Source organism: Lycium barbarum, chromosome 12 (assembly GCF_019175385.1).
Source record: "Lycium barbarum isolate Lr01 chromosome 12, ASM1917538v2, whole genome shotgun sequence".
NCBI lineage: Eukaryota > Viridiplantae > Streptophyta > Magnoliopsida > Solanales > Solanaceae > Lycium > Lycium barbarum.
In genome coordinates, this window is record NC_083348.1 from 93,933,288 (window position 1) to 93,960,148 (window position 26,861).

General features: G+C 35.9%; 3 protein-coding genes across 9 annotated transcripts; 1 reads left to right on the forward strand and 2 right to left on the reverse strand.

Annotated features, from left to right (window-relative positions):
• The first annotated feature begins 1,157 nt into the window (after positions 1 to 1,157).
• LOC132621171 (NADPH-dependent diflavin oxidoreductase 1) lies at positions 1,158 to 10,654 on the forward strand. 4 transcript variants are annotated; one of them, XM_060335334.1, is made up of 13 exons: positions 1,158 to 1,484; positions 1,613 to 1,690; positions 1,809 to 1,913; positions 2,387 to 2,478; positions 4,385 to 4,569; positions 5,299 to 5,393; positions 6,823 to 6,897; positions 6,980 to 7,090; positions 8,046 to 8,183; positions 8,418 to 8,537; positions 9,175 to 9,391; positions 9,499 to 10,038; positions 10,161 to 10,654. In XM_060335334.1, exons 1-12 carry the CDS (start codon positions 1,347 to 1,349, stop codon positions 10,026 to 10,028), a joined length of 1,884 nt encoding a protein of 627 aa, XP_060191317.1. In that variant the 5' UTR covers positions 1,158 to 1,346; the 3' UTR covers positions 10,029 to 10,038; positions 10,161 to 10,654. The 4 variants fall into 4 exon arrangements, with proteins under 4 accessions (XP_060191317.1, XP_060191316.1, XP_060191318.1 ...); XM_060335333.1 differs by having other exon boundaries at positions 9,499 to 10,654; XM_060335335.1 differs by lacking the exons at positions 1,158 to 1,484; positions 1,613 to 1,690; positions 1,809 to 1,913; positions 2,387 to 2,478 and adding an exon at positions 3,201 to 3,298 and having other exon boundaries at positions 9,499 to 10,654.
• Positions 10,655 to 14,132: 3,478 nt separating this feature from the next.
• Positions 14,133 to 17,550, reverse strand: LOC132621066 (uncharacterized). 2 transcript variants are annotated; one of them, XM_060335196.1, is made up of 6 exons: positions 17,411 to 17,550; positions 15,756 to 15,986; positions 15,566 to 15,669; positions 15,296 to 15,467; positions 15,028 to 15,190; positions 14,133 to 14,910 (listed from the first exon to the last, which is right to left on the reverse strand). In XM_060335196.1, the coding sequence occupies exons 2-6, from the start codon at positions 15,924 to 15,926 to the stop codon at positions 14,831 to 14,833; spliced, it is 690 nt and encodes a 229-aa protein (XP_060191179.1). In that variant the 5' UTR covers positions 15,927 to 15,986; positions 17,411 to 17,550; the 3' UTR covers positions 14,133 to 14,830. The 2 variants fall into 2 exon arrangements, with proteins under 2 accessions (XP_060191179.1, XP_060191180.1); XM_060335197.1 differs by lacking the exon at positions 17,411 to 17,550 and having other exon boundaries at positions 15,756 to 16,388.
• On the reverse strand, positions 17,430 to 24,547 carry LOC132621063 (ubiquitin receptor RAD23d-like). 3 transcript variants are annotated; one of them, XM_060335193.1, is made up of 12 exons: positions 24,208 to 24,540; positions 23,242 to 23,403; positions 23,002 to 23,055; positions 22,550 to 22,626; positions 22,385 to 22,441; positions 22,099 to 22,276; positions 18,817 to 18,984; positions 18,672 to 18,737; positions 18,550 to 18,597; positions 18,358 to 18,464; positions 18,096 to 18,174; positions 17,430 to 17,741 (listed from the first exon to the last, which is right to left on the reverse strand). In XM_060335193.1, the coding sequence occupies exons 1-12, from the start codon at positions 24,271 to 24,273 to the stop codon at positions 17,625 to 17,627; spliced, it is 1,179 nt and encodes a 392-aa protein (XP_060191176.1). In that variant the 5' UTR covers positions 24,274 to 24,540; the 3' UTR covers positions 17,430 to 17,624. The 3 variants fall into 3 exon arrangements, 2 of the variants coding, with proteins under 2 accessions (XP_060191176.1, XP_060191177.1); XR_009575402.1 differs by having other exon boundaries at positions 17,577 to 17,741; positions 18,446 to 18,464; positions 24,208 to 24,547; XM_060335194.1 differs by lacking the exon at positions 23,002 to 23,055 and having other exon boundaries at positions 24,208 to 24,537.
• Positions 24,548 to 26,861: the final 2,314 nt, after the last annotated feature.

Here is a 26,861-nt window from a genome sequence, read left to right on the forward strand (position 1 = left end):
TTCGAGGCATGAAAAGTGGAGAACGTCTTTTCCAGCTTATCAGAATCACTAATCTTTTCTCCACATAGTGTCAATATAGAAGTAATTCTGAACATCTCAGAGTTATACTTCATAACTGATTTGAAATCTTGTAGCCTTAGATTGATCCATTCATGTCGTGCTTTTGGGAGGAAGACCATCTTCAGGTGGTCATACCTTTCTGTCAAGTTTTTCCATAAAACGAGTGGATTCTTAATAGTAAGATATTCAATTTTTAGGTCCTCATCAAGATGATGACGCAAGAATATCATAGCCTTGGCATTTTCTTGGTTGGATGCTTTATTATTTTCTTTAATGGTGTCTCCAAGACCCATAGCATCAAGATGGATTTCAGCATCTAGTACCCATGATAGGTAGTTCTTACCTGAAATATCAAGGGCAACGAACTCGAGTTTTGTAAGGTTAGCCATAAAATAGAGAGAATAAAAATATTACCTTAGCCTTCAAGAATTTCTTGAGACGGTAGAGTCTCGTGCTGATAACGTGTTATAAAATAAAACTAACCACTAAAATAAGTAAGTAGTATGACTCACACACAGAGAGAGAAACGAAGAATACTTTGTTTTACTAATTTTTGTTGTACTATCCATCAACAGATGAATGGATATATATAGCCTCATACAATGATGGTCATATGGGCTCACATGGCAATACCATCATGACTTTGTCATCAACACTATCTCCACTAATGTCCACTGTCTTAACTAATGACCACTATCTTAACTAATGGACATCCACTATCATTTCATAACAGAAATGATGATACCAGTGTGCTATTAAGAGAAATTACTAAAATGTTAGATATTTTTGTAATATTTTCTTTGTAATCTCAAAGTTTAATCATTTATATATTTGAAATTTGACTTAAAACATTTTTGTTTGAAGTTCGTAAAACTGTGTGTTTGAATTTTGTTAATTTATGTACTTCATTTCACTCGTGGTACTTAACTACTTATCCATTTCATCCGCGTGTGTAATTTGCTTCATCACCCCAATTTAATTATTCATTTTAAAATCTGAATTTAATTATTTATTTTCAAATCATAATTGTTTTATTCATTTATTCCATTAACACTTACAATACCGCATTTCATTTAATTTATTCAATTACATCATCCATGATATCTCAATACAAAAAATAATTAAAATACGGATATGAAATTTTTGTTAACTAATATCGAGCAAAGCTTTTGACGACGCTCGTATAAACTAGAGCCCGTTTGGATTAAGCTGAAAAAGGGTCACTTTTAAGCATAAGTGCCCATTAGTCGTCAAGACTCCATTTTTATGAGACGAAGCTTCAAATTATGGAGAAGCGAAAGAAGGTATTGATTTTGTATGCATCTGAGACTGGTAATGCTATTGACGCAGCTGAACGTGTTGGCAGGGAAGCTGAGCGTAGAGGATGCCCTGTCTCCGTCCTCTCCATTGACGATTTTGACCCTGTATGTGATTATGCCTCTATCTTAAACTCACTTTTCTAGTACGTAATTGTTACTCCCAATTTATCTGGCACGCACACTTGGAATTTCCACTGTCAATCACGTTTTTCTTTTCTTTTCTTTTTTGTTAGAGTTCTCTACCGGACCAGGAAATTGTCATCTTTGTGGTCTCAACTACAGGTCAAGGGGACAACCCTGATTCTATTAAGGTTTGTTTGTTATTGCCTCTGTTAAGCTTCTCGTCTGTTTATCTATGTTCTTGATACCTGGAGACATGTCTGTACATATTTGAACCTTTATTACTTGTTTTCTTTAACTTTCTTGTAGGTGTTTTGGAAGTTTCTCTTGCGAAGGAATCTTACCCAGAATTGGCTTAGCAGAGTCAGCTATGCTGTGTTTGGTTTGGGCGATTCGAGCTACCAGAAATATAATGTATGCGCTGACTCTACCTAATAATCCCACTTCATGGTTTCACTGCTATTTTAGCATAAGATTTTGTGAACGAAACTCAGTCTGATTTGAAAATTTGTTTCAACTGGTTCAGTTCGCCCGGAGAAACTTGATGTCTATAATTTCAATTTCATTGGGATTCCGTAGTGAAGTCCATATATGGGTTCTTAACAACTCATGTAACTCATCTGGCCCGTCTCTTCGGGTTTTAGGCTCATCAGTTCTTTGATAGGAATTACTTTCCAACGTTGTCTTCCCATAAGATATATTTAGTCTCTTTATAACAAAGACATGTAGTGATCCTGGTCAATTTCTGTGCTTTATGTGTTTCTGGATGATTTTTTGCTTGTTGTCTGGTGTTTCCCCACCAAGTATTTATTCTTGAGAAAACTTTTACTTTTTTGCAATTACGTATTCCATCTTTGGATTTTGATGTGTGGATTTTATTGATGCAGTTTGTTGCAAAGAAACTTGACAAAAGACTTTCAGATCTTGGTGCGACAGCAATGGTGGAAAGAGGTCTGGGAGATGATCAGCACCCTTCAGGGTATTGTTATGCTTTAATCTTGTAGACGAATAGTAGATTTATTTTGCCTGATCATCTGCAGAAATTCCTGCATGAAGATCTGCCCTTCTGCACTGTTTCTGCATGTATTGTGTTGTAGATTGGTTGAATCAGCAAACCACTCATAACAAAATAGGATCTGAATTTCATTACTTCTCCTGTTTAGCCTGTCCTTTTCTTGTGTTGTTTCATCATCTTTTGTTTTTTATTTTTCTTTTGCGTTTTTCTTTTGTGGAGAAAGTAGGATTATAGTGTATGGCACTAAGATGGTGCTGACAGTTCTTTACAGGTATAGTATAAAGCAAAAGTATTCCCTTCTATTCCTGTAGGAATTTCATGAATGCTAACTGTGATTCAGCCTCATCTACAAATTCCTTTCCACCAAAACTAAACAAAACTAAGTAACGATAAAAAAGCAAAATTATGCAATTAAGCTTGATCTTTTGGATTGAGTTAACACCATCTTCAAAGCATCTTTTGTTTCCTTCTGTCCAAACAGTCCTCCAGATGCATGTTTTTTCATCGTCTTTTAAAGTTGTTAAGGAGGAGAATCCAATGTGATGTACAGGATGATTATTTTTCCATTTATTTAACTAAACCACAGGGATTGAATGGCATCAAATTTCTTCTATCTAATTCTTTAGGAGACAGATCTAAAAGAATTACATGTTAGGATCTTTTATCTTCCTAGTTTTGTAGGATATGGTAATTTAAGAATCCAGAAGGCATTGCTCTCTCAGTGATTGAGGTGGAATACATGTGTTGAAGCTTCTTTTTAGACTACAATAGCTTTACTGCTCTGGTGAGGCTCACCTACTTATGTCGAATACTCCTCTTTCCTCGTTTCTTCTTAATTTCTTCAAATACTCAAGTAGAATTTAGAGGGGGAGGGATAGGGCTGGGCATAATATGGTTCAAACCGAAAAAACGGAACGGACCGAACCGAACCGAAGTTAATTTCGGTTTCAGTTTATTCGGTCCGGTTTGGTTTAAATTTATAAGATTTCAACAATTCGGTTCGGTTTTCGGTTTATGCAAAATTTAAGTCGGTTAAATCGAAAAAACCGAATTTTAACAAGCCACTTTTTTCTTGAAACATATATTATATATTCCTTGTACAATTCCTTGTAGATTTTTAATAAATTTCCTCAACAATGTATCTTAGAACACCCATTAGCATATTTTCTTGTGACAATGGGTGTTATCTTAGTAACATTAACATTGCAAATTGTGAATAAAAAACTCTTGTTGGTTAGTGGTAGGAAGATGTGATACGACAAAGTTTGATAAGTAGGAACTACTTATAATCTCCATTCCCTCTGTCATATCTCTTGGATTACAGTAGAGAAGATGTTGGCTGATAAACAAGAAATACTAGTAATAGAGGACTTAAGTGAAATGTGGGGAAAAGTTCTGCCACTGCATTAATTTGTATTTTGGCTTGATGAAGTGATTATTATGTAGTCAACACTTCTACTGTCTCACACCTAGCTCTATTAGGATTTTCTGGAATGATGAAGTATCGGCTTGATGCTCAACTATGTCATCCATATCTAAACCGAAGAAACCGACCGAATAAACCGAACCGAAATTGCAAAAACCGAATTGAACCGAAGTTATTTCAGTTCGGTTTCGGTTCCCATTTTTTACAAACCGAAAACCGAACCGAATTTGTGAAACCGAACCGACCGAACGCCCAACCCTAGGGAGGGAGGTTGGAGGGGGTAGAGAGGTGGCCTATTATTGAGCGAGGTTCGAACTGCTATTTGCCTTCTCTTCACTTTATAATGCCATTCATCTGGTTATCATGGGCACCCAGAAGAATGTCTTGTTATTTAGCAGCTGTTCTATTGAAAGGTTTAATAGATGCATCGATTTCTTTTTGCAGGTATGAAGGTGCTCTGGATCCTTGGATGTGCACCTTGTGGAAGGCTTTATACCAAAAAGATCCGAAATTATTCCCTAAAGGTCCAGAATTCATGACTTCAAATATGAGTTTGATGGATCAACCTAAAGTACAGATTACATATCATGATGTTGATGAAGGGACTTTAAAGTTTTCATCTACCCCAGGTAACTTACTAAATTGGACTTGAGGAATCAACGTTCATTTTCATCTTCAGGTTCTTGTAGGTTTAGAGTTCTGGCTGACAGTCAATAAAATATCAGTCAACAACAACAACATACCCAGTGAAATCCCACAATGTGGGGTCTGGGGAGGGTAAAGTGTACGCAGACCTTACCCCTATCTCGGAAGATAGGGAGGCTGTTTCCGAAAGACCCTCGGCCCAAGAGAAAACACGACGAGAAAAGGTCAGATAAGCACAAGTAGTTCAAAGCAAAATGAAAACGAAACTAAAGAAAGCGAATAAGTCATGATAGAGCAGTTTGAAAAAAGGAAGCAGTAGTTATGTCGATAAAATATCAGTCGTTAAAGAATTTATAAACCCGGATTATATAGAAACTTACCTCTAAAAGGAAAGATCAGTATGTATCTCTAAAATCTTGTACAATACTAAAGAGAACTCATCCATAAGTCTCTGTAGTTTGTTCTGCGGTAGCTTCAATCAGGAGTACCATGAGATTCTTACTTTTATCTTGTCATTAAAGCTTTGGAAAATCATTTTCTTGATATCATTTTGATGCATGAGTGCATCTAAATATTGTTCCTTGTGATTTCCACTATTTGGTTTTTGAATAGGTTTGTGCTTCTCACTATTTGTTGTATGGCTTTATTGGCCTAAAGGTTTCTGGTAGTTGTCTCTCAACATGTAATAATGATAAAAGCGGTGAAAATTGCAGATTCTAAGCTCCTTGAGATGCAGATTGAGAGCACGCGCTTCATATTGCCAGGAAAACTTTCTGGAAAGCACAGCCCTGATTGCTTCTTGAAAATGGTACGTGACCTCTATATACATTTATGTGCCAGTGCATGCACTGGAGCTGTCGCCTGCAGAAGTTGAAGAGCTCCTAATCTCTGAAACAGGGAGTTCGGTTGTGGATCCACTTGTGGTTTGTACCAAGCAAAAGTGAAGTTTATTACTTAAAATCATCTATTGATGTCCTTAACCAGGAAGGTCTATAATGGAGGTTTTGAAGTGATTGTGACAAATTGATAGTGCATAGTATACTGGGCGTCTCTTAGCTCCAACAGAAATGTGATATATTTGATGTCATCCTTGAATATATAAAAACTTGTGTCACTCAATCGAGGAACTTTATTTTTTTACATTAAGATAGATTCTAAACTACTACATCAACAAGATATATAATTGTTTTTTTCCTTGTGAGAAGTGCACATCATTACTTACTGAAAAATATGCCACCAAAAACCCACTAAAAAGAAGATGTTGCCTCCACTGGTTTGAATATGTTAAAGCTATCACACACGAAAATCCTTCAAGCTTACTATATACTCCCTCTGTTTCAATTTATGTGAACCTATTTCCTTATTAGTCCGTGCCAAAAAGAATGACCTCTTTCTATATTTGAAAACACTTTACCTTTATGCAATGATTTATAGCCACACAAAATATATGTGACTCATTTAGGACCACAAGTTTAAAAGTCTTATCTTCTTTCTCAAACTTCGTGCCCAGTCAAATGGGTTCACATAAATTGAAAAGGAGGGAGTAGTATATAGGCAAGCGTAGAGTACCACTCCATCCCATCCACATGGTGAGAATATATCCCTTCCTGAAATTCCTTTTACAATTCACACAAATCAATTGTGCCAAAATGTTGGAAGAACCATATTTACCATTTTGTTTTGCCTCTGTATCTTCTGCTACCTTTCTTTTTTGGAGAAGGTGATTAATTGTAGTAACAATGTTAAATCTCTCGTAGACAAGCAGTATACTAAAAAGTAGAGAATCTACAACATAATATGATTCTACGCCTCTGTAACTGCTATTTTAAGCCATAAGATTTAAAGATGTAGAAGTAACTCAACTTGCAGGAAATAGGGTATGAGTTATCAAATTTCCAACATGAAAAAAAAAAAAAAAAAAAAAGAAGCTCCAACATGACTTGGAACAAAGGAACAGTGCTACAACGAGTGGTTGCTTTGCTTCACTTAAAATAAGTGTAATCCTGTAGTCAATAAATTACACTAATCAATAGAGAAGAGCGTTTTCTGAAATGAGTCCTCTTTTTTTACAAAGCAGTTCTATATTTTATGCGCATTTCAGAAGGATGCTTTTATGCTCTCTCTCTCTCTCTCTCTCTCTCTCTCTCTCTCTCTTCGAGGTGTAAGATCTTTTCTCCTTAATGTGATGGTTCTTCTGTAGGCAGATATACCCGTTCTAATTCACTCTATTGATGTAGGTTAAAAATGATCCGTTAAGTAAAGCTGACTCTGGGAAAGATGTCCGCCATTTTGAATTTGAAGCTGTTTCATCTGTAAGTCATGTTGTACATTCTGGTATCTCTTTACTCCTTTCACCTTATATGATCCATTTGATGATTTCCTTTGTAATCTCAGAATATTGAGTATGAGGTTGGTGATGTTGTTCATATTCTCCCTGGACAAGATGCTGCAGCTGTTGATGCTTTCATAAAGCGCTGTAATTTGAACCCTGAGTCATACATCCAAGTATGTACTTGTCTACTTTCTTGACTCTCTGGCTGTCACTAGTACCCTGCTCTCCTTCAGATCTTCTTCCTAGACTTTATTTTGTATTCATGCATCTTTGAAGGTTTTTGTTGTGCAATTTTTTATGGAACACGATTTACATTTCCATGTTAATATATCATGTGGATTGCAAGTATTTTGAAGTGTTAAGAACATCCAAATTTACCTGTAAAAAAAAAAAGTGTTAAAGCGTAACTTGAAAGAGAAGTGTACAAGTATTGTAAAGGACTTGGGACACGGTAGACAAGGGAGCGATACCCTAGTGGCAAAGACCCTGCACCTCTATGTTGGGATTTGGGTAACCAAGGGAGCAAATGGGAAGGAACATTAAGGGACTCCAGGGTAGGGAGTTTGGGTACTGCAATACCATATCGAAAAAGAATAAAATTAAAGGGGTACAGTTAAAGCTACTTCTTCTACATTTATGTAAATAAGGAGTTAAAATCACTTATACATTTATGTAAATAAGGAGTTCCAATCAATTTATATTATTTTGGAGAAAGACCTTGTCAGCTCAGGGTATCCATAGTTAGAGGTCCACTACACTAGTTTTGCTTTTGACATGAAAGTATGAAATTTAAAGATCTTGTATTTTCAAAACAAAAAGAAAAAGGATAGTGTGTTTTCTTCTGGCTTAAGTGACATGAATGAACCAGCAAAGTCCTTGGTGCTCCAACCTAGTGTAGCTAGAACAAATATGGTGCTAACCCCGTGACTGAAGTTCATTTGCTTTGGATAAGTTAATGACTAATGAGACTGTTATACAATGTGGAATTTCAGATATTGTCTATTTCCTTTTTTGCCTTCTTTGTGATGAGATTAGGGTTTGCAATGTTGGCTATTTATCTATTGAAAAGTCGAATTTATCATGAATGAACTCTCTAATTCTTATATTACTCTTTGAACATATTTTCAGGTTGAGCCTAAAGATAATAAAGAAAATGAACAAAGTCATGATCTGAGAAACACATTGAAGGTCCCTGTAAGATTAAAAACTTTTGTGGAACTGGCAATGGATGTTGCATCAGCTTCCCCTAGACGATATTTCTTTGAGGTAAGACATGAAAGGTCTGAATTTCTTATGTGTTCTTACCAGTAATATCCCATGACATTGTATAATTAATATATGTATAATTAATATCTTCTGCTGTTGTCTTTGTTATGTGCCTGGAATTCACTGATGCATCTTGTGTTCATCTTCTTTGTGCTGCTTGTGGAATAGCATGTTATGCATTATCACCACATGTCATTGTAATTTGATAAGCCATTTGGATTGTTGACTTTTCAGGTTATGAGTTATTTTGCCACTGCCGAACATGAGAAGGAGAGGCTTCAATATTTTACCTCACCTGAAGGAAGAGATGATCTTTATGATTACAATCAGAAGGAAAGAAGAACTGTACTTGAGGTGATGAGAATATTTCCATTTTAATGAAGTTGCCTTTGAGTGGTCATTGACATTTCCCCTTGCTGTTGGGTTCTTCAATAATATGGTTTCTCTTATGGTAGATTTTTATTTCATGGAATGTATAGGTACTATAGTTTAAGGAGACATACTAAGAAGCAAGAAGTTGGCCCAGTTCTTTTGGAAGCGAAACTGGTTAGCCAACATCAACCCTGTCATACATTCACATCACAGCTTCTTGATTGTCAAATAAGAAAATAGCTCTAGTTGTTATTCAGTTTAGAAATCAACTGGACTCTCTAAATGTGAAATATTGGAATGAGCACATCTTCCGCTAGTCCCTTTACTTGCAAGCAATGGAAGCTTGATATGTTAGTTAGGTAGCCAACACTATTTTTAGCTGAAGTATGGGATAAAGCAAGCTACAGACTCCATGTTTTCATTTTCGAAAACATGAAAGCACTTGGTCCTCTCGTATAGAATGCTCCTTCTGTTAGCTAATAATGCCTTTTTATGGTTAAATTATCGATTCACAGGAGATTACTTTTTGATTTGGAAGTGAATTATAGAACTGTTTCTGCTGTTATTATCTCTTTTTCTTTCAGTGTTTGATATTTTACTTTCCCATATTGTGTTTCAGGTACTGGAGGATTTTCCATCCGTTCAGATGCCGTTTGAATGGTTGGTTCAGTTGGTACCTCCACTAAAAACCAGGGCTTTTTCCATCTCTTCTTCTCACTCAGCTCATCCAAACCAAGTGCATTTAACAGTTAGTGTGGTGTCATGGACAACACCTTATAAGAGGAAGCGCACCGGTCTCTGCTCATCATGGCTAGCTGGGCTTGATCCTCAGAAAAGTATGGTTTTTGAGTAATTCATAATTACAATGCCTAATTCATTTACTCATTTACGTCATACACCTCTTGTAGCTCTTTTATGATGATTTTTGGATTATGCTAAACAGGAGTCCTCGTACCGGCATGGTTTCAAAAAGGTTGCCTGCCTTCCCCTCCACCTTCACTTCCTCTTATTCTAGTTGGACCTGGCACAGGGTGTGCACCTTTTCGTGGATTTGTGGAGGAAAGAGCCCTTCAGAGTCAATCCGGTCCAACTGCTCCTGTTCTTTTCTTCTTTGGTTGTAGAAATGAAGACAATGACTTCTTATACCAAGATTTTTGGTTGTTTCATTCACAAAAGGGTGGAGTCCTTTCTGAAGAAAACGGTGGCGGCTTTTTTGCTGCCTTCTCCAGAGACCAGCAACAGAAGGTTTATGTGCAGCATAAAATGAGAGAGGAAAGCTTTAAAATATGGAATCTATTAACCGAGGGGGCAGCTGTGTATGTTGCAGGCTCTGCCAATAAAATGCCTTCTGATGTGCTGTTGGCATTTGAAGAAATTGTATCTAAAGAAGGCGGGGTTCCAAAGGAAGCTGCAGTGAGATGGCTTAGGGCATTGGAAAAGGCAGGCAAGTATCATGTTGAGGCATGGTCTTGACCGCTGCTTGGTAATTTTTCCATCTTCACCTTAAAATATAGGGATGAGGAGCCAAAAATCCGTGCCCTTTTCAGACATGTTATTTCTACATGATTCATAGTTACCATATTCATTTGTGGAATTCGTATCTAGTGTTCTCAGCTAGAAGCTGGCTCTATTGATCAGAGAACACATGCACCAGTAAGAAGAGCCAATTATTGCCAAGGACAAGTTCTCTTATCAGTTGGAGAGGATTTTTATCTGCTTGTCAGAAGAAGTTCAAAATGGAGTTTCCAATTGGAGCTGTAAATCCAGAGCAATCCCTAATATGGTGCAACATTATGTTGAGGAAATACTATTCATGATTTGAGAATTGAGTTCATGTGAGGTTAAAGATAATAAGATGTTGTAATTCTTTTTATGTAGTCCAAGAAGAAACAGAAAATAGCAAGGCTGGACCTAAAGAAAGTATATCAACATTCTCAAGTAGCATGGTTGATTTCTTTAGCATGACATTGAATTTAGATGTATTTGGCAAATTGTATTATTGATTAACTAGTAAATTTGCTCGCGCTTCGCGCGATTGTAAAATACTTTACTAAATTCTTGAAATGATTTTTAGATGGAAATTTGGATAAAACCGTAAATTTTAATTTCTACATGCTTTTTAACCTCTCCATTCTCTTCACAAATGTATAGTTTTATATGTGCGAATATATTTTAACAAAACTCATTTTGAGATCCTTAGTTGTGAATTTATTATCAACATTTTTTAGCCTAGAAAAAGAAATAATATTGTTTAAATTTTCTTACATAAATTATGGGATTCCATATTTAGTTTTATAAATATTACATTTTGTTTCTCACACACTTAACTTTCTTACTTTTTAAGTGGGTAAAAGTAGGTGTAAATATTTGATTTCTTCCCTTAAAAGATAGTAGAAAATTAGTACTCGGACTTTAATAGCTTTTTCATGTTCTAACATGTCACGAGAAGTAAAAGGTATGTGAAAACTAAAAAAACAAAGGCTACTACGACTTCATTAAGCAGATTTCCGACCTGTAGGATATTGGACCTCATAGAATTGAAAAGAAGTCTATTTCTTTTCTCATCCTGACTATCATCTTTAGCTAGAAAATTTTGATTTTTTATTGTTTCTTTATCTTGTTCATTTATTAGTTTTGTTCTTCCTTTTCTAGTAGCCGTGTTTTCCTTCCTAATTTTTTTTTTGGAATTCTACATAGCGTAACTAACTCTACTACATATTTATATATATTACATCTCATAGCTAAAAGTTGTATGTTAATGACACTTATTAGCTATTAAGGTAAAAATACAGAACTCTCTCCTCCTCCTCATCTCTCTAACGTCTACAACTCTCTCTATGTCTGTCTCTCTCTCTCTCTCTCTAACGTCCCTTCTGCTCTCTCTTCCATTTTATCTCTCCTTACCGCCACCACCATGGCCGACGTCACCACCATCCTCAGCTCTTTCCCCTTCTTATCGATCTCAAGAAATAAGGATGGAGGAAAAAGAAACAGAAGTTGGGGAAACTTACCAGAACATCGATCTCAAGAAATAAGGATGGAGGAAAAAGAAACAGAAGTTGGGGAAGCTTACCAGAACATGGAGAAGAGCAAAATGAGCCATTATGTATCAATTAAAAAGGGTCGAATTAAGACACACCACCTCATTTTTCCTCCAGATCTGTCACCACTATCGGCACTGCTCTTTCCCCTTCTTTCTTCGGTCATCATCTTCTCCAGATCTATTGAATTTTATTTTTTGTATTCAGTATTTGAGTGTATTCGTTAGTTGTTGTTGAGTGTATTCGTTAGTTGTTGTTGAATACAGTGAATTTTGAAGTGTATACAAATGAATATAGTGAAATTTATTTCTTTGTATTCAGTTTTTTAGTGTATTCATTAATTGTTTTAGTGCAAAATTATGTGTTTTGGGGTGTATTTTGAAGGGATTTTTTTTTGTATACAATCGGTTTTAAATACAATGTAAAAGTAGCTATAGATGAATACATTTGACATGAATACAGTTGAGTTGAATACATATGACTTGAATACAGTGAAAAGAATTTTTGAATTTTTTTTATTCGTTGTATTCATGAATACAGCTAGGCCGTTTTATGAATACAGCGAGCCATTTTTCGAATATAGCGAGGTAACTGTAGCTACGAAATATAAATATTGAAACTATAGCTGTGGCAAAATTTAAACCCCCAAAGTGTAGTCATTTATGTAAAATTCCCCTTTTTTTTTTCTCAACTTCCTTTCTTCTTTCTCCCCTAAACTTGGCACATACTGAGCAACTAAAATCATTGCTCTAGCCTCTAAACATTAACAAAATCAATTTTCCTTGAAATTGCACTAAATGTAAAACGTAACTTCTAATACAACAATATCTTAAAAAACCATCTTTATCATTTACAACTTTTCATCTGTTTCTTACATATAAACACAATAATCTAAAAATAAAGGCATCACGAGTCAAAGTTCAACAGAAACAAAAAAGAGAGTATAATATGAGATTATGAATAGAAAAAAATTTGTGAGACTTCGATTTGTTTATCATGTATAAAATTATATTATATGATTTATATGTAATGATACTAATCACATACCCAAATGTTTGTGAGCGTTACTGCATCTCCACGGCTTCTCCCTTCAAAGCAATCATTTTTGCCGCCTTCGTAGCCATGTAGTCATTTTTTGTTGTTAAAATTGTCGTTAATCTCATACTGTTGAGTGAAATTTTGGTATCTTCTATCGATGGGTATGACATTTTTTTCAAGATTTAGCCTCATAACACCAAAGAGCTCTCCCCATAATTCTAAATGAGAACTTGAGAGAAAGTGTACTACTCTTTCATTGGCACTTCATTTTTATGGCGAGGAGAGCCATTACGCCTTTATTTACTTTCACTTTATCACATTGAATTTAGCGGTGAAAACTGAAAGTGAGAATTAGATGGAACAGTAAGATGAATGGAATCTGTCATTAACATAAAAATAAATAATTGAATAGGTGAAAATGAAATAGAAGCAAGAAAGGGAGAATAAATCCAAAACGGTGCGTGGGATAGTAAAAGATAAAGTTAGACAATTAATGTAACTCACGCTCTAGAGAGTAAAAAGGCACCAGAAGTTATAAAGTAGTAAACGGTTTTGGTTCCGAAAAGGCACCATCATTTTAAAAGAGTAATTTTTGTGCTTGAGAAAATTAGAGAAAACTCAAAAAATTGAGAAAAAAAATTAGAAATTCTAGCTTAAGGGAGTGCCACATCACCTGCCCCATGTCTTTGCTTTATATATTTATATAGATTAGATGCTACTCAAAGGTAAAAAAAAAGTGCATTAAGAAAAAAACACCCAAACATTATCTTTCCATCAGGAAAAAAGAAAAAAAAAAAAGACAAAAGACAAAAGCAATCGTCCAACTAAAATGCAATTTTGTATAACAAAAACACCTTACATATAAGAATTTTACATATCGACAATACATAATTAATAGACAAACACAAAAAGAAAGGAGCAAAAAGCTTCAACAATTAATTTTCCAAATGATCAGAATTTCTAATAATCATAATTAAGTTGGTAAGAAAAAATCAACTCAATTCAAAGGAAACAAACTAACAAAAATGATTCGGAGAGATATGTAAAGAGAATTCTCACCTGAATTTAGTTTGAAGACGATTACGGAAATAATAGATTATGATGTATAAATTCGTACATTTGGAGCACTTTTAAAACTAACACAAAACTAAACTATTTAAATACTAACGAAGAAGAATTTCAGCAATTAGTAAACTTAGAAGTGGGGAGAGGGGGAGTCCTTTGCTTTTACTAAGAAAAAATTACTACAAATTAATCACAATTAATTACCGGAAGGAGTCAAGAGGAGTAAGTTATATCAGACGTGGGGAGTGGGAAAGTTCTTTGTTTTTCTTTGTTAACTTCATAATTAGTCATTGCCTTTATTGATATTAATTTTGTCATTATAGGTAAACATTAAATTCTATATAATCACATAAATATATTAAATTCTAATAAAAAATTACTTAAAAGCCAAAAAAATGAGAAAAAAGATAAATGCTAATGGAGGCTATAGAGAGGTGCCACATAGGATTGTCTATGCATAGCTTTATATTATATATAGATTATGTGTTATTCCTATTCTTATACAGGTTGACAGACTTTCATATAGGGATAGAAATTTCGTGCTGTTAACTTATCTATCTGATTGAAGATCCAATTGCACATTTTCTTTATCCAATAGAAGTATCATCTCCCAAACTCTAAATTTTGCAGAAAGAATGTGATTGTTTACTGTTCTATATCTATACGCATGTTGTCTGTCCGCATAAACCATCTGCAGAAATGATCTGGTTTAAACATAAAGCTAAGAGCTCTGCCAACTCCCTTACACCCCCGCCCCCCGGCAACCAAAACCAACTGCACCACACACAAACAAGCAAATTCCTATCTAAGAAAAGAATGTGAAGAAGCTCTAGCTAGGCACTCGATGCAGCACCAATGGGTCTGATGCTGGAGGTAGCAGTTCATTCCGGTCTGTCGCATGCAGCTGCTCTATCGTTGTTTTCCTGTAACATTGTGTGCGGATGCTTTTTTTTTCGCTGAGCCCTGTTGCATCCGTTCTCGACTTTGTCCCTTCCGAACGCGTTACAGTTGCATGATTGCAAAGATGCTTTCCAGTCAACCATGCCCTAATGATTTCCCTTGTTAGGCTTGGATAAATCCAAACAATTCTTGCTTAGTGCTGCTATTGCATTAGCTGCTGATAGAGAAGCATCAGGCATTTTGTACTATCTGACTATCCTCCAATATGATAACCGAAGCTGCTTCTATGCCTTGTTGAGATCCCTCTTGACCTGTAATGGCAAAAAAGTGTCATTCCATTTGAAGTTTCAATCATTTTGTTTATAAAGTAAGCATTTGAAGTTCCACTCACAAGTAGTAATTGCTAATATAAATAGTCAAGAAAATACCTTTAGCACAGTCATTCTCACTGTTAACCTCTGGCCTCGATTGTGATATGTGAGAAGTCTCATCCTCTACACACAGAGTGATACCACAATTAGCAGCAATATCATTAAGCATATTCTTTCTTTTCTCTGATCCTGAGTGACGTTTTGATAGCTTGGGTATCATCTGGAGAAATTTCATGATCAGATTAGTTTGAGAACTCAAATCTCCTATAGATTTTACATTTTAGAGGGGACGAGAAAATAAAGCGCACAATCATTCAGATCCTACCTTTGGCTGCACGCTACAATTATTTCTTAATTCAACACATTGAGCCGCAAATTCATTCCCATATCTTGACGTGAAAATCTCCCGAAGTTCATGAAGCTCTGGGAACTCTCCCCATCTTGAAGCCACAAAAATCAAGCTTGAGATTGCCTCTGCAAGCTCCTCAGGACATTCCCTGTTTAAAAATAGGTGGGTATATTGTCAAGCATTGGAAAAAAAAGATGGCAGGATTCTTCTAGTAGTAGATATCGATAAGATACGAGAAGTACTCACCCTTGAGTTTTTATCAGCACCCTTTTTTCTATTAGGAGATGGCAGTAGTTTTCCATCATTGCAAGTGCATCTACAGCGTTCTGTTCCTTGATAACATGTTCAACCTGATAAGTAAAAATGATGATGTGAGGAGGAGAACATAAGAAAGGTAGAAGAGAAAGGAGGAATGGGGTATATTCTGGGGACTTACTCGATGAAGGGCGTCTCCTTGGCGACCAAGATGGAGCAGTTGAGCAACGTCAGAAAGGGCTAGTGAGCACCTAACCTGGTGCTGATTTTTGAGAATGGCAATCCTTGAAATGGCAAGGTTAGCCAGTGTTGTAACTTTTGATGCCTTGAATTTTCTTCCAAAGAGTCCCATGTTTGTGTGATTGTTTCTTGGTATTCTAGTAGGAAGTGTGTTGAGAGAGGCTGCTACTTACTACAAAATGGAGTGAAATCTTGTTTATATATCAACACACAGACACATGCAATTGAAGAAGTCATGTTGAAGATAAGCAGTTGTAGTTGACAATTTGATTTCTTAATTCCCTTTGTTTTTATAACGTGTTAAAATCTATTTTTTCAACCTTTGAAGTTGTCAACAACTTAGTTCAATTCACGGATCCTTGACGGCTGTCGTGGAAGGAATACTTCGATTTGCTGGCAGTCTTTTTACACTTTTTCCCGTTTACTTTTAGATAAAGACGTTTTCCTGTTTATTAACCAGTCCAACAACTATTTTGTGACCTGTTCAGCATGATTGATTTCGTTCTTTTTTAAGCTTTCACTTTCCAGTTATATTTTTCTTTCTTCACTCAGAGGTTGAATGTTGTAGAACTTATTTTATAGGAGTTGATTAGTTGAAGCTTCCCATCTTTCGACCCTCTCCAACCACCAAGGGGCAACCAAAGCAATTGTACTAATCTTTTCAATTGTGAAATTTCTGAACCACCATGTAAGAAACCACCAGGAACTACAAAAAAAAAACAGGTTTTAAAATTTTCGAATGCACTAAAAAAAAAAAAAAAAAAAAACAGGTTTTAAATTTTTTGAATGCACAGTCAAAGCTATTTCATGCTTGGTTTTTCCTTTCGCAGTGACTATTAAGCAAGAAATACTGTCTCTATGTTATATGACATACGTTTAAAATTATACTGGCAGCCACTCATTGACAAATATACATTGCTAAAAGTTTAAAGTGAAATATGTTGTTCTCAATAGTTTTGCGTAACCTATATAAAAATAAGATTTGACATAATGGGAAATAAAGTAGAGAAGGTTTCTATTTATTTTGTTCGGTACCAAAAACGCCATAAATATAAGAATTGTGGCGTAGCTCAGTGAAAAGCAACAGAAGAAATATAAAAAAGGACCATCATAATATCCCAAGGGATAGACTAATTTCCCTTCCATAGTAATTCTTTTACTAGAAAGTTGGAAAAAACAAAAAGGATTTGATTGTCACAGCAGAGAGCCAGCTCGGAGGAAACTCTCCTCTGGACTGTGGTAATCTCACTATATTAACGTTACACATTTGATTGAATAGTGAATATCCACTAATATACTCCTTGCACTTTAAGGAATGGCTATTTATATACGAGATGACTTCTATCTGTTTGAGGGGGGTACAAATTATAGTACACCTCTCCTTGCCCTATAAATGAAGAAATAACAATCTTGAGGTTTCATGTCCAGGTACTTAGTCAAGTAACTATCAGCATTTGAGACGTCAGACGAGGGATATTAAGTTCACATCCTGTAAATTAAACACAAAAGACACCAAGGCAAGAAATCGATTTGGCGATTGAGTAGCCATAACTAGCAGCCACCCAAATCGAAAAAGACAGTGACACCTAGTCTTACTTGAGGAATGACGAGAGAGTTCGCCGGCACGATTTTACTGATATAAATGATCCATTATACAAAGGGTCCGAGTATCCAAGGTTAGCCGCTGCAGGAAATAAAATGTACTCCACATGGCAAGATATATAGGGTGTCATAGATTTAAAATGAAGAGAAGCAAAACTAGTATAATGGAAACTAAAACAGGTCAAATAGCACCCTGTTCTAACCAATGTCATTCATCAAACTCATGCATGTGATCTAACAGATAGTTTGCAGCCAGCTCCTCATTTTTGTTGCACGCGAAATATACTTCCAATACTAAAGCTCGATCGAACCCCATAGCTTCAAGCTGCCAAAACAATATCACAAAGCATAATTAACAAAGTACAAGAAAAGTATGTTAGCTGACAATCTTGCCGCGCAGATCCATCAGCATTTTCAGCTATCAAAGTAAAAGCATTCACAGTAAACCATCAATAATTGCAAAATGCAATGCCTCTGTCTCCTTTCACAAAATGGTTGTGTCGTAATCCAAAAGCCAACTATCAATATGGCCTGGTGTTACGTCAAAATATTTGCAACAGTGAATTACCCATTTAAGTTCCCAACGAAACTCTACCCCTTCATAGAATTTATTACGAAATAAGCTTCTACCACAGAACACTTTATCTGATGCAAGCTAAAGAACAAATAAGTAACATACACGTTCAATAGCCTCACGCTCTTCAGGTGTAACAGTCACAGCTTGTGGTATTGCTCCCGCTGTCTGCCCTAACGCATTCCTGATACTCCATATATAATGAGAAATCAGTCTCGCATACAGACACAAGATGGTAAAGAAAGGATCTAGAATAGAATGACTCAAGACACATAAAACCAGTTTTTAAATGCAGTCCTATTAAAAGCACTTTCAGTAGAAAAATGGATTTGTCTCAAATCAAAAGACGAATAGCAAACGTTCTCACCCCTCCCCTTCAACAGGTTCATTGATGAGGCGGAGGAAGTCGGGTTGATGCTCTTGAATAAGTCGAATCAAATGCGGATTTTGCTTACCCAACTCTTGGAGCATAGGCTGCAGATAAACAAAAGTCATGGTTCTAGCAAGTCTGAAAATACTAGGAGCAAACAAACAACTGATCTTAGCATAATTTCAATACCTGCAAGATTTGTGGATTGGCTTGCACCATTGCGCGAAGGGCCTGGAACTGTAAAAGGAGAAGGATAAGAAATTATGCTTTCAAATTTATAAAATCTAATTTGGAGAAAGCGTATAACTCACCTGTGGACTATTGCGAAGAAAATCCAAATTTCCAGCACCAGCATTTGAGCCCACATTTGTTAGACCCTGATTGGGTAAATACAAATTTAGGATAAGGCCACAACGAATAATTAGGCAAGTTTAAAATTCCAGGTATATTTACTACCTGAGGAAACAGATCTAAAGGATTAGCATTTGGTCCACTGGGAGGAACTGTTGCTTGTGAAGCCTCCTGAGCTGAAGGGTTTACAGCTTGTCCACTGGTAGGATCAGTAGTGGCAGGAGCAGCGGGCGCACGGGCAACAGGTGGGATTTCAGGTTGAGCAGGAATACCCTGAAAGAAATTCATGTGTTTTCAGGATAGGTAAAAGATGCAACCACAGAAAATAAAGGAGCATACCAGTATCTGACTTACTAAGGGCACAAACTGGGACCATATAACTATTTTTTTTTTTTTTTGAATAAGGTAACATTGGGACCATATAACTATATTTTCTTACTTCATGAATCAGTCCCATTTCCTAGCAAAACAGGTTTAGATGGATATGAAGCTCTAGGGATGAATAAACTATAAAGGCAATGCAATGCACAAGGTTTAGGAGGCCGTGTTTTGGATGACCTAGAAAGAAACGCAATGGAAGGGCATTTTTTAGGAGAAGATGAATCAATCTTACATCACTCTCACATTAGCCAGACAATTTGATTCATCATATTAACCAATAAAATAAGAATAGTGAAAGAAAAATTTCCTCAATTATACCCGCAAGGGTGGCTCAGTTGGTTGAGCATGGGGCATTCATAATGGAGGTCTTGAAGGAAATTAAAATACTCAAAGGAATAATATAAGCACAAGCGGAAGACTCAACAATGACTATATAGAAGAAGTTTATCAAACTAGAGAGAGAAGGTAGGAGACTTTACTTAATAACTCAAAAACTCTTGAATCTCACTACAATAAAATATGTGACATAGCATCCCTATTTATAATACTAGAAACCAAAATAGACTAGGACTAGAAAACCCATTCCAACATGAACTAGACAAATAAATCCTAACTAAATATGAATTAAATAAATACCAAATACCAATTCTAAACAACTTTGGATTAGTAATCTTGGTTTAATTCCAACATAGCCTCCCTTAAACCAAGATCTTCAACCTTGAGCGTGCCCTTAACAGTATCATATCTTGTAGAAGTCAACCACCTCAGACTCTCGAACAATTTCCTGAAGTACGTAGCATCAACAAACTTGCGAGTGCCATCATTAGTCAGCTTCAGTTTCTCTTCAACAACATTCAAAGTTAATTTGGCTTTCTCCATCTTCAAAATATCATGAGCATATTTGTTCTTCTTTTTGTATCCTTCAATAACTCGTCTTGATTTAAAATCATCTGCTTCTTCACTTGATTTGTACTTGGTCTTGTGTGCCCATCCGACTCTAGTTGACCTTTCAATAGGTGGTAGAGCAGTATCATCAACAAATAATTTTTCTTCAAGCTCCTCAAAATATACAATCTCAAATAATGGTTCAAAATTGATTGTGTTTTCAATATCCAGAATCATGCACGTCAATTGTGGATCTGGACCCTTAATTATTTCTGCTTCAATTTTGGGTAAATCATCAAAAACTTGCTCTTGATGAACTCTTTTGCTTCTTTCATCACTAGATTCATCTTCAATACCTTCAAACAATTTTTCTTGTGTGATAATGGCGGGTACTTCTATTCCTTTTTCAATAGCCTCACATTGTATAGACCAATCATGTCTATTACATATTTCATTACTTAAAACACTAGTAGCCTCTACCGAAAGAGCATCAGTCCCAATCAAATTATCCTTTTTAGCTATCCCAGAAATCATTGATAAATCCATTTGAACATTATTGGATTCTGCGTTGCAATCAAAGACATCTATACCACAACAAAAATTACCTCTACCTTCTCTTCTTTTCTTCATAATTTCTGAATTCTGGCCTTCTTCATTTATTTTTGCCAGATTCAATGACTCTTCTTTATCTTTTGGTTCATCCTTTGTTTGCAATGCCTCATCCACTATCTCATGTGTTTGCCGATTCAATGACATCTCATATGCCACCAATTCATCTTCTAGATCATCAACTCTCAACGTATTAAGATCCTGGGTTGCCTCAATATCTGTTTTCTTAATGTGAAATTCTAATCTTAGAGACTGCAATATCTTCTCAACAACTTTAACATCTTCCAATACTTCTCCATTGGCCTTCATATCATTAACTATTTTTATAATTCTTGACAGATTCTGGTTTCATCTGGGCCAACTTATACTGTCTCCAAAGCTCTTGAAGTTTCTCTCTCTTCACATCTGCAGCACGCCTATATGATTTCACCAATATTGTCCAAGCCTCTTTTGCTGATTTTGCATGTAAATATTTGTTATATACATGCAATTGGACTTTGCTATTGAGGTAGTAGAATGCCTTATAATTCAATTGCATATTTTTCTCCAATTGTGTAGCTGCTTCACCAGTCAATGTTGTGCCTTCTGGGGTTTCCACGAACCCTTCATCAATAATGGACCAGAGCCCAACAACATTGAAGAAATTCTTCATCTGTTAATACCAACTCTCAAAATTATTTTTGCCATCAAACACAAAAACGGGACAACCTGGTAAATATGGAATATTCATATTCTTTTATGTGTCGGATCTCACACAGGCTCTGATACCAATTTGAAGGAAATAAAAATACTCAAAGGAATAATATAAGCACAAGCGGAAGACTCAACAATGGCTATATAGAAAAAGTTTATCAAACTAGAGAGAGAAGATAGGAGACTTTACTTAATAACTCAAAAACTCTTGAATCTCACTACAATAAAATATGTGACATAGCATCCCTATTTATAATACTAGAAACCAAAATAGACTAGGACTAGAAAACCCATTCCAATATGAACTAGACAAATAAATCCTAACTAAATATGAATTAAATAAATACCAAATACCAATTCTAAACAACTTTGGATTAGTAATCTTGATTTAATTCCAACAGGTCTCAAGTTCGAAACCCCCTGCCTACGACAGCAGGGGATTTGTCTTCTAGGTCGAGCTCGTCGCACCGGACTTGCCTAGTGCGGGTTACCTCTCCTGTGTGGTTTGCGAGCTATTGCACAGGAGTTGGGTTTACCCTGTGCGCACCCAAAAGGGTAGCGGCTGCGGGTTCCCATGTCATCAAAAAAATATTTCCTCAATTATTTGGAAGCCAGGAAAAGAGGACACCAAATAGAGGGAAGGAAGGTGGTCAGACACCAAAGAGAGGGAAGGATGGTGGCCATATGCAGAAAGGAGAATAAGTCAAACACTACCAGCGTAAATTTGAGTTTACCTCATGGAAAACTCTAACGAGGAATGAGGTGCAAGAAAATGAACACGAAGAAAGATCTCAAAAGAAAAGCTAGCTGCAGACTCACAGAATACAAGTATTCAACAGCTCTCTCTGGATTGTTATATGCAGCACGTAAAGCACGCACAACTGTATCCCTATCCCAGCTTCCACCACCCATATCAAGAATTTGTTGAACTGTGCCCTCCAAGTTACTTCCAGCAACAAGGTTTGATGCTGCTTGGTCATACACATCTGTTACAGGACTGTTTGCAAAAAGGAGTAATACTCAAATAAAGATAAGACTACTCACATAGTAAAAACGAATATAATCAATAGGCAATTCCCTAGACAAGCATGTCATATGTGTTCACCTAGCAGCAGCAGGCACAGGCACAGGGGCAGGAGCAGACTCAAAAGCAGATTGTGGACTGCAGAGCAAACAAATCTTAAAACTAAACCCACAAAAACAGCAAAAAGGAAAAAAAAAAAAAAAAGGTACAGCCGACCAGTGAAAAAATCAAGGATGAGAAACTTACGGTGCAGCACTTGCAGCAGTAGCTTGAGGTGCTGTTATCGTCTGTCTAGCTTGGTCAGTGGAATCAGCAGGTTGTGCCTATTCAACCAGATGTTATCAGCTCTCAAAATCTAGATTAACATAACCATTTCAATTGTTTAAATAAGAATTGTTACACTTGCTACACAGGAATGGCATGTGAATTGATACTCTACAAGAGAATGAAAATATGGCCACTTCTCAAAGCACTAATGTCCTTATTCTCTTCCCGCAATAAATTATGTTACAAAAATGACTTAAATGTAGTCTCAAGCATCAAACCAGGGCTGAAGATCGCCACACCCACCAATAGTTAGAAGTGCATAAATGCATCTAAAGCAAAGAAATGTTTGTTCTGAAAGCAAAGAGGAGGGTGGTCGAGGTGCAAGCAAGCAAGAGAACGATCTGAACCTAGGAAGGTAATTAAGATCTCACAGTATTTGAAGGAGCTGCCGGTGTAGAAGAGGTTCCAGTTGATGAGACCTTATTCTACAATGACCACGAAAATATGGACAGTGCCAGCATTAGCCAACATATAAAAAGACATTCGCACAGCTCACAGAAGAAAAACTACCCTTGCAATTTCAAATCCTTCCCTTAAACAACAGGTTTTCTCAAGCCAAACAATAGAAAAGCCGATGTTTCAGCACATGCATGTAACTGCATAGTTGGTACCTTGGAAAGCATAATGACCACAAAACTATTTTCAGCAACTTTGTTTTCCTCAAGTGTTGTAGTGTCCTTGAGAACTTTACCCTGATGGATAAGCATCTGTTGTGCAGCAGGGTAGACATCTTGCCCCTGAACTGATTCTATGTTTTTCTTCACATCCACAACCTGATTAGCCATACTGGTACATTAGCTTATGCAAAAAAGAAAAAGAACAAGCAGGGGAGGGGGAAGAGGAACCATTACCATAGAAATAAATAATGCAGCTTCGAATACATTGGATAATGAAAAACTATTCCACGATCATCCCCCCCCCCCCCCACCCCCACCCCCAAAAAAAAAGAAAAAAAAGAAAAAGATAAACTATACCCAAGCTCTACGTCCCAAGGTAGGGGTAAGGTCTGCGTACATTCTACCCTCCCCAAACCCCTCTTGTGGGATTACACTGGGGTGTGTTGTTGAATACCCAAGCTTACACCTCTTGAACAAACAACAACTTGAAGCTTTCTTTTGCAACCTAACTAGTATGCAACTAGTCAAATTACCGTGGGCATTATGCCAAATGGCACCAAAAGCAGTTTTACAGCACCAGCAGTCAAGTAGTGTAGTATTTGCAGTGCAGCAATTAAAACTGCTAACTAAGAAACAACTATCCAAGGAACACCAAATTAAGTAGTATACAAGCAGTCACATATGTATGTATGTATGTCCCGAAAAAATATTAATAAGCAGCATTCACACGTATACTGAAGAGCATAACTTAACCTCGAACAAAAACAGATACACATTCAGAATTACTACCAAAGTAACGCCCTAAAACCACATGAGCTGCCACTCAAAACCCTAATCATACTCGAATGCCGCTAAGAGCCATTTAATTTGATACACACATTAGATTACAGACGAATAAGCATGTTCCAGCAGCATAAACGAATAGAAATATAAGAGAAAAAAGTAATAGTAGTTAATTACATTATCTTCGGGTTTTACTTCGATCTCAAAATGAGTGCCTTTCAAAGTTTTCACAAAAATCTTCATCTTCAACCTCTTGTTTAACCTGTTCCTCAACTGACAGCCACGTGTAAATTCTCGGGAGAGAAGAAAATGTGAAGTCGGAGCCACTGTGAAAACGTTTCTGTCGTGGTTTATATAGTCCAAGCAAAGGCAATTATCTGGTCACCGCCCGTCCTTTCCTTTGGCAACCCAAATCATTTGACCAATAATATGATGCCACGTAGGGTGCAACTTCACTGTATCTTCGGTTTACTGTTATCAGCAGTATCTAACTAAGACTATAATCTATGTTCAATGTTAGTTATCATTTAAGATGGAGTTTAAGTTGTATATACTGCTTAGGTGTTTTTACGAATGCATCATGATTTAACTGTGTGATTCCTTAAAATGCTATTGTTATCCTTAAAACAGTACAGTTTGAATTTGTACACGTGATTTGTGAACACGAGGATTGAGATGATTAAATTGAACTGACAAGAAACGTAAGAAAATTGTATGACCGAAGGACAAAATAACAAGAATTATATAATTGAATAAAAGTAGTTTGAATTTTTATGTTATAGGTTGACAAAGCCGTCGGGAACGGCCGTCAAACGGAGTAACACAATACTGAAATGAAACTAAAGATGAGCAAGAACTTCAAGAATTACAAGTATAAGCGTGATGCCCGTATGTTGATCAGAATTCAAATCTCTTTCATGAATCACATTCTTCATTTAGCTCATTTAATGTCCATTATCAACGTTGAGTAACGGTGGCAACGTCCTAGGAATCTTTTATAACGGCTAACCTCCGGGGCTTATCTTGTCTGGTCAATACCCTATGCTCGGTTCCTCTTCTCTAGAGCTATGATCTCAGTGATTGTTGGGTCAAGATGCACGCTAATCGGGCGCATGAACCGAATTTCTCTGCCGACTCAGACATGTCCCTATTGCCATGTGTCATCACCTGATTCTTTCACCTATCAAATCCAAAATTCTCCTCGTACAGCTACGTAGTTAATCACGTTGTCTTTTATTTTCTTGTATATTGAATCTTCAAAAATCAAATTCAAACATATATAGGCCTAAGATGGTAAAATGGTCGGGAATTGAAATGCCTTATGTTATTTGTACCTTTTTGTATCAAGCAGAGCTACTTGATACGTAATCGAGTTGACGAAATATAAACGTTATTATTATAAAATATTGTTGGATAATGTCTAATATTTCTAAATTCGCCATACAATCTTAGGTGTAATGACAAAAGAGCGCTTATATTAGGAAATAATGTATGTAGTTTATCAATGAGAGAAATATCACTAATTCTTATGTCCTTTTTTTTTTTTGTGATTGCTACTTCAGCCAAATATTAAATTTCATATTGTGAAATGTTCGTTGCATCAATTGGATATCCTAACAATAAATTGCGTGGAGTAAAGAAAAACATACATACGTGAATAGAAATTGTATAATCTCTATCCTCAAAATTAAATCTTATTAAGTGATAAGGAATTGGATTTTTTTTTTTCATCTTGTCTTGGTAACAAGGATTGCATAACAAATTATTATCACTTTTAATTTGCTTATATGCAATCCTATATAAAACTTAACGATAAACATCACATAACAAAATCAAATAAAATGAAATTTATTGTGCTAGAGTAGCATTTTGGTCATTTTTGGCTCTTATGGGATAATCCTGACTCTTCCTTCCAAACATGACATTATAGTGAGTGTTATTTAATTTGGCCTGAGGATGACTTGTGGACAGGGGCTTGATATTTCAAGCATTCGGTATTTTCATGACGAATATTCATGATTAGTTTGTGGAATTTATTTTTGTAAAGCATTCGGTATTTTCATGACGAATATTCATGATTAGTTTGTGGAATTTATTTTTGTAAAGCATTCGATAAGATAGAAAATTTACCCCGATAAAAGGTCACATGTATATAACCGAGATATTATTGCTTATGAACTAAAAGATATCTTAGAAGCTCATAAGGTTCATTTACAGGTTAGGGACATCTTTATACGAGATCTCAACAACGTGATGACATGCTATTATGCTCTTTAATTATTATTGTTGCTCATCATATGTATTTCATGCCACTTACCCGCATCTAGCCACCACGGTCATTATTCACACTCCACATGTCAATTAGCGAATTTCTCATAGTTGGTGTTGCCACACATGCATCCATTTTTATGGTAAAAGATTATGATCAAATTACTCGGTACAACGATCTTAGATCATAGTACTTAGGCATCACGATGCAATCACATTTGGAATGTGTGTTTTTTTTAATTACTACTATTATTATTATTATTATTAATATTAATACTGTTGTTGTTGTTGTTGTTGTTGTTATTATATCAATAAAGCAATAATATCTCACTCTCAAAGTAGAGATAATGTTTTATAATTAAACACATGGTCAACAATCACTTTATTAACAAATATGTGTAGGGGTTGTTTGATTGGCATATTAAAAAGATTTATCTCCACATAAAATATGTTAGTAATAAAAATGCTCAATAATTACTTTTAGTTTATCATAAATAATATGTGAAAAACTATATGTATACTATTTTATGAAGAAAAAATATAAAGCAAAAAATAGTAATGCA

Coding starts and splice junctions, on each gene's coding strand:
- LOC132621171 (XM_060335333.1), top strand. CDS start 1,347: ATGGAGAAGCGAAAGAAGGTATTGATTTTGTATGCATCTGAGACTGGT. Junction 4,570..5,298: donor AAAGTTTTCATCTACCCCAG/GTAACTTACTAA, acceptor TGAAAATTGCAG/ATTCTAAGCTCCTTGAGATG. Junction 8,184..8,417: donor CTAGACGATATTTCTTTGAG/GTAAGACATGAA, acceptor TTGACTTTTCAG/GTTATGAGTTATTTTGCCAC.
- LOC132621066 (XM_060335196.1), bottom strand. CDS start 15,926: ATGGGACTCTTTGGAAGAAAATTCAAGGCATCAAAAGTTACAACACTG. Junction 15,468..15,565: donor GTGCTGATAAAAACTCAAGG/GTGAGTACTTCT, acceptor ATTTTTAAACAG/GGAATGTCCTGAGGAGCTTG. Junction 15,191..15,295: donor ATTGTAGCGTGCAGCCAAAG/GTAGGATCTGAA, acceptor AAATTTCTCCAG/ATGATACCCAAGCTATCAAA.
- LOC132621063 (XM_060335193.1), bottom strand. CDS start 24,273: ATGAAGATTTTTGTGAAAACTTTGAAAGGCACTCATTTTGAGATCGAA. Junction 18,598..18,671: donor TTCTTCGCAATAGTCCACAG/GTGAGTTATACG, acceptor CTCCTTTTACAG/TTCCAGGCCCTTCGCGCAAT. Junction 17,742..18,095: donor AGCGTGAGGCTATTGAACGT/GTATGTTACTTA, acceptor TTGTTTTGGCAG/CTTGAAGCTATGGGGTTCGA.